The following is a 6,810-nucleotide window of genomic DNA, read 5'->3' as shown; positions in this document are numbered from 1 at the left end:
CATTCATTCCAGAAAACATACGCTGTAGGTTGATTGATTGACCATTCTTGTCCCTAAGTGTGATTGTGAGTACGAATGGTTCTCAATGTGCCCTGCGATTGGCTGGCAACCGGTTCAGGGTGTCCCCCGCCTACTGCTCGAAGACAGCTGGGATCGGCTACAGCACGCCCGCGCCCCTCGAGAGGATAAACAGATTAGAAAATGGATGGATGGATGTTTGCATTCCCATGTTTGCAAACGTCGGCCGTTTGCAGCGCATTTTCCCATGTCACCGTAGGGAATTACCCCAATTAATCTAACAATATATCAGTGGCGCTTCACCTCTTTAAAATTCAATGTATCATTCTGCCAGCTGTGAGTGACCTTCCCTCAGCCTCGCTTGAGCACGTTAAGGAGAAACAGTACCGTATAGAAAATGGATGAACTGCCTCAGTCTTTGCACACTCAGTTAAATGTGGATTTAGCGACCTCGCGTGTCTCTTCTCTGCAGTTGCATTTAGGATTTTTGACGTCATTGTGCGACGGAAGTTGTTCGGCGTCAAACCTTATTCTGGCTGATTCATGGTCGCCAGTCTGGAAGATTCACGTCGGTGTGTTAAAACAGCCTCCCGAAGCTAGAAAGCAAAAAAAGGTAAGCATATGTAGGTCACACATATAGTCATTTGTATGATTTTATATATACTCGGCGAGGTGGAATCATTGTGAATAATTTATTGCTGCCTTTCCTTTGGGAAGATGACACTGTCACTAGGCTAGCATCATGAACATGCTAACAAGACGCTAGCCTCAATTGGAATTTAAACTGGTTCCTTGAATGGAGGAGCAATCAAATGGAATACATTGTAGTATTTACCAAATCTGCAATGGGACCTCAAGGTTCCAATGATCCCGCGTGTTTGTCCAGATCTTGGTGCGGATAGATTAGCCAATTAATAATAAGTAATGATAGCGGTCAACGAATCGCAGGGTGAAAGTTTTCTTCTATACACAATACATTATACATGGAGGCATGCTTTCTTTTTTCATCCTGTGAAGGACTTTGACACAGTAGCGATTTTCACACAAACCACTGGTACTGTATTAATAATACAGAAACAACCAACTGAGTGCGAAAAATATACATCGAGTATGATTGAGAAGTGGAATTAAAAGAAATTTAAATCTAACCTAAGTAAGAAAATACCTTGATGGGTTTATGTGGTTTGTAAAAAATAAAATTTAAGTATGCTATCGCAATATTTGTACGATTAGTTCAGTGTTTTTTTTTTTTTATTTTTATATTGCTTATTGTGTCAACATACAGTACATCCCACACTGTAACAATCAACAGTCATAAAGAAGGAGAGCTCATTTAAGCCTGGCCATTTTTTCTCGTCTGACAACGTTAACACGTGTGCTCAAACTACCGGTTTACAATATCCATAAATATAAAATACAAAACAAAAAACAGTAATAGTCAATTAATTGTTATTCAAATAACTACTGACAACATTCAAAAATAGCATTGCGATCAAGTAATTTAAAAGCTAAAAATTATTCACAGATTTCCCAATATACATTTGCTTCATTCCCATATTTCAATCCAACATTAATTCCTTTTACAGCTTTTGAACAGTAAACAAACACCGCTTGAATCATTTTGAGACTCCCGAATTACAAAAAGCTCTGTATGATGCGAAGAAGGGATTTTTATTGGTCTAAACATTTTCATAATTGTATAATCATAGCACTACAGACATCAGACAGTATTTGCTGTTGAGAATCTTAAAAAGGGGAATCGGGGGATTTGGATGACTAAATTCTAAAATGATTAGATAGGAGGGTTTGCTTCATGTTGTTGTTTGCTTCTGTCATCATAAATAATTTTATTTCACTAGTGTTGACACCTTTAAAATATATATATATATATTTTACGAGCTACTCTGCGCATGCATTCTCATTTGCATTTTTATGTGTTGTGTTTCTCGTTTTACAAATGGCGTTATATATATATATATATATATATATATATATATAAAATGTAAAATTCAAGCATAATAACATTTTCTGCCATTGTAAACAGATCCTGACATGGACCGTCTCTTGAGACTCGGTGGTGGAATGCCAGGTCTTGGCCAGGTAACAGTCTAAATTGTAATAAAGACAAAATCGTCAACACCTTAGAATTTGGAACAAAAGGGGAACAAAATCTTTTTTTCGATTACATTTTAGTTAAATCACCTGTTTGATTTTTCTTCATCTTTTTTTGATCAGGGCCCCACAACAGATGCACCAGCTGTGGACACAGCAGAGCAAGTCTATATTTCATCATTGGCACTGCTCAAGGTATACACCAACTACAATAGTACCTTAACTGCTGAGTTGAATTAATTCTGTGATTGTACTCATAACTGCTGCATGTCTGTGCATATATATATATATGGATTTTTTTTACCCCCCAAATGTGGCCTGGGCCTCTTTTGTTTGTGGATATAAATCGGAGATGTATGTGGTAGAATTTTGTGAAGTCAGTGTTTCGCAGTTAATAATAATTAAGTAAATACATAAACAGTCTTTCTTATTAATTCATGGTTCATTTGTCTTTATTTTCGCATTAGCCTAACCTTAGACCAAAACATTTATGTAAAATAAATGATAATGTTTATTGTCATACAGATTAATTTATTGCTTTTGTTTGTCAAAAAATAAGTGGTTCGGAGGACCCTGAAAAAATAATTGCCGTATGAAATCGCAATCACAATATTGAGAGGCAAGAAAATACAGTGAGATTATTTTTCAAAGTCATTTACCATATATCTAAATGTATTCTAACATTGCTGTGTACTTTTGTGTGACCTCAGTTATTTTTCTCTTGTTAGATGTTAAAGCATGGGCGTGCCGGTGTCCCAATGGAAGTCATGGGATTGATGCTGGGAGAGTTTGTTGACGACTACACAGTGCGAGTGATTGATGTGTTTGCCATGCCCCAGTCTGGAACGGTATGCATTTATTTATTTTAATTTGCCTTCAGATTCTGCACTCCAATCAGATACTTTCGAGAAAAATAAAACGTCGTAGTACCAAGCCTGACCTGTTAGAGGCAGCCTGATACCACTTGGCATCCAAATGCTGAAAGTACAAAAAGAACCAAGTGTAGTAGTAGTACAAGAAGAAATGGAAGAAGCTAAACTCTGGCAAACTGTTTGAGCATTTATTTGACATCTTGATTTCCAATTTTAGATCAATTTTGTCCTCACTACTAAGACAACCCAGTGCATTTGTAGGATACTAAATAAATGTTCTATGGCTCTGAATCCTAAATGGAATGTATTTATTTGATAGCGTAGATGTCCGGCTTTAAGGACCATGTACTCATATACTCTTTCTCCTCACTAGTCCAGTTTGGCATTCTAGTACAGGGTTTTTCCTGGCTCAAATTGAGGCAGAGGTGGTGCCAGCCTGATCGTGCTTTGTGTGTGTGCATGTCACATCAAGAAGGCGTTGACTTAACATTAGAGGACACATTTATTTTTGTAATGTGAACGAGACCATAAAAAGAGCACATTGAACAAAAAGAATCAGAAATGGGGTACACGCCCTGCAGTCTGACCGCAGCATGTCCTACTGTATGTACCAAGAATGTTAACATGTCGAAACTTGTTGCCTCACAGGGCGTGAGTGTTGAGGCAGTGGACCCTGTGTTCCAAGCCAAGATGTTGGACATGTTGAAGCAGACTGGCAGGTAAATATTCTGCACTGACAGTGCCGAAGGATATTCTCTTCTTCAGTGTTTGCAAGTAGAATTTACAATTTGTTATGCCTCCAAGTAATGTACAGTATAAAATGAATTTGCATGGGGAAGGGACTGAATGCTGCAGGGAATTGTGAAAAATTTCGAATAACTTATACCCACCTAAAAATGTTAAGAATTTCATATGCAGGCCACTAGATGCTGGCAAAGCATTACTTTCATCTAAATGAAGCTCCTCAACTCACTTCAAGGTAGTTCTCTGGGACCAGGATGTCACAAGATGTTGACAAAGCAATACTTTTATTGGGTTGACATGACCAAAAAAAACTGCCAAACGATTTCTGTCCATAATGGAGGACAGGTTCCCCAAAAAATCCACAAATACCAAACCATTAATATACAGGATTTCAAGTTCCTCTCTTTGTATGTCTTGCTGCTCGCTGTTGGTTAAAATTGCAGTAGTTTGATAATTATCGTAACATATTTGCTAATTTCCATTAGCCCATCCATGGCATTTTGCATTATGTCAGCATTAGGCTAGCAGACATATGTTAGGCAAAATTATGATTTTTTTTGGGGGGGTGGGGGGAATATACAAAGTTCACTTCAAATCGGAGGGGTAAACAACTGGAAACAAATACAGAATGCGCTGCCTTTTATTTGGAGAGCTGTGCTTCTTTCAGTTCATACAGCATGATATTATACAATAGCCTCTCATTTTTTGAAAGCAGCAGAGGGTGGATAGGCGCTGGGGTAGACTTAGTGTGTTTTAATAAGATTGTGTTGGGGGGGTCGGGATAAAACAAATGTAACAATTTATTTATTTTTGTATGGTCTGTGTATGTCGGAGTGTCATTTATCACTTGGGTCTGTTGTATCTCGCAATAAAGGGAGGTCCACGACTTCACTTAGTGTATTTATTTAATGACACAACGTGCTGTTCAATGCTTATCAGGCCCGAGATGGTCGTGGGTTGGTATCACAGCCATCCTGGTTTTGGTTGCTGGTTGTCCGGGGTGGACATCAACACACAGCAGAGTTTTGAGGCGCTGTCAGAGAGAGCGGTCGCCGTGGTGGTAGATCCCATTCAGAGTGTCAAAGGAAAGGTGGGCATGCATTTTCAGAGGTTTATGCAATATCAGTGGTACGTTTTAGAATGCCTTTAATTTGATCCCCCTTTTTCCCTTTTCTCTACAGGTTGTCATTGATGCCTTCAGACTGATCAATGCCAATATGATGGTGTTGGGTCATGAGCCAAGACAAACCACATCAAATCTGGGTCATCTGAACAAGCCCTCAATCCAGGTCATGTATCACTTCACAATCTTTTGCTCCAATGAAGCCAGGTATAATACAGGCGTGGTCCCCAATCCTCGGGGGTGGGCCACTTCAGACGCCCATATGAAAAACGTACTGGACCCGTTGATTTATTACCCGAAGCTGAAAAATATTTTATTTTGAAAAGCGACGGGATTGTCTCTGTTACAGCCATCTATGATGGACTTTTGATGCATGTCAAGATGCAAATTGCCTTGGTTGCCTTACACTATGAAACTCATCAGCTAACAAATAGGTATAAAATTGACCATGTAGGAAGCCCGCTCTGCACAATGTGCAGCCAGTGGCTCTTGATAAAGCGGTTCTGGTGAGTTATATATAGATGTTCGTGTACTTTATATTACCGTAGTTCTGTGGTGCCTTACGTTGGTGCATTTCAGGAGGACCGTGCCAATATAGTTTCGAAAATGTGGCTTTGCGTTTATTGTTATACTGCATCTACAAAATACCACCGGTTTTTGTGTTATCCGTTCATGCACTTTAAATTTGTTCTGTTGCGTTACCATAGTGACCATATCAAGGCACATAAAAATAGACAATAGATTTGCTGTTGTTTGTTGTTGTAAAATTTTATTAGCCTCCTCCAGTCCCCACGGTTGCCAGTCCGCGAAAATTAAGGTCATGTATGAACAGGTCGGCACCAGAAAAAAGATTGGGGACTGCTAGAAAATAAAGGTAAATTACCAGGACCTGTACAACGGAGTCAAACCTGTTAGCCAGATCAGTGATCCTGAGCTTTGTTGATTCCCTCCAAGCATGATTTTTAGTTAATCATAGTCTTTTGATGTTTGTTATTTCTGTACGGTATACATACTAACTTAATGTTTTGTCACATTTTAGGCTCTGATTCATGGACTGAACAGACACTACTACTCAATCACCATTAATTACAGGAAAAATGAATTGGAGCAGAAGGTAAGAAAGAGTCAGTTGCCTTTGTTTGCGAATCTCCTATTAGTGAACCCCAGTTTATTGCTAGGATACATTCCAGACCTACTGGCAATAAGTAGTAAAAATCTGCAATATAGATAGAAAATTCACAGCCCCAATTCCAATTAAGTTGGGACGCAGAAAGATGCCCAATTGTTGCTGTTGCGACTTTCAGCTTGTTCAATGTTGGTTTTCGGCCTTGCTGCTTCCATGCAGTGATTTCTCCAGATTCTCTGAACCTTTTGATGATATTATGGACCGTAGATCAGGGGTCCCCAACCGCCGGGCCGCGGACCGGTACCGGTCCGCAGGGCATTTGGTACCGGGCCGCACAGAAAGAACTTGCCTTATTTCCGTTTTATTTATTTCGGAATGCGACCGATGACGCTCATAAACAAAACGCTGAAGCCCGCAAAATGAGTAAAAAAGCTGCTTGGAGATCGCAAATGACGGCGGCCCTAAAAGTACGTTCGAAACAACTGGATCAAAGTTATGGCTGAATACTCTGAGATCGCCACAATAGCACTGTTGCTATTTCCGACATCCTACCTGTGTGAGGTGTGGAGTTTCTGCAGCAACGGCGACTAAAACAAAATTACGAAGTAGACTGGACATAAACCACACACTTGAGGTGTCATTACCCCGAGATGGGACTGTCTGATTGCAGAAAATCAAGCTCAGGGCTGTGGTGAGTCGTCATTTTCATGCACTTTGAATTTGCGTTGTATCGTATTTTGAAGGCATTAAACATTACCAGAGCGATAAGAGTGTTGCGACCAGATTAGACGCTCCTTGTGTTTATTATTATATTT

At 39.5% G+C, this 6,810-nt stretch overlaps 1 protein-coding gene across 3 annotated transcripts in view; it reads left to right on the top strand.

Moving 5' to 3' along the window:
* Positions 1-504: 504 nt before the first annotated feature.
* The window catches only part of psmd14 (proteasome 26S subunit, non-ATPase 14), a 9,311-nt gene continuing 3,005 nt past the window's right edge, over positions 505-6,810 (top strand). Inside the window, exons 1-8 of one of the 3 annotated variants that reach the window (XM_019886999.1) lie at positions 505-631; positions 2,063-2,118; positions 2,254-2,325; positions 2,859-2,978; positions 3,651-3,721; positions 4,686-4,836; positions 4,928-5,035; positions 5,909-5,983. In XM_019886999.1, the coding sequence (XP_019742558.1) occupies positions 2,071-2,118; positions 2,254-2,325; positions 2,859-2,978; positions 3,651-3,721; positions 4,686-4,836; positions 4,928-5,035; positions 5,909-5,983 (645 nt within the window). In that variant the 5' untranslated portion in view covers positions 505-631; positions 2,063-2,070. Of the gene's footprint in view, positions 632-2,056; positions 2,119-2,253; positions 2,326-2,858; positions 2,979-3,650; positions 3,722-4,685; positions 4,837-4,927; positions 5,036-5,908; positions 5,984-6,810 lie in introns of all 3 variants that reach the window. The other 2 variants (XM_019887000.1, XM_019887001.1) reach the window with 2 other exon arrangements.

Source organism: Hippocampus comes, unplaced genomic scaffold (genome assembly GCF_001891065.2).
Source record: "Hippocampus comes isolate QL1 unplaced genomic scaffold, H_comes_QL1_v1.1 scaffold261, whole genome shotgun sequence".
NCBI lineage: Eukaryota > Metazoa > Chordata > Actinopteri > Syngnathiformes > Syngnathidae > Hippocampus > Hippocampus comes.
Note: the sequence above shows the minus strand (reverse complement) of the source record. Positions and strands in the feature narration are given on the sequence as shown.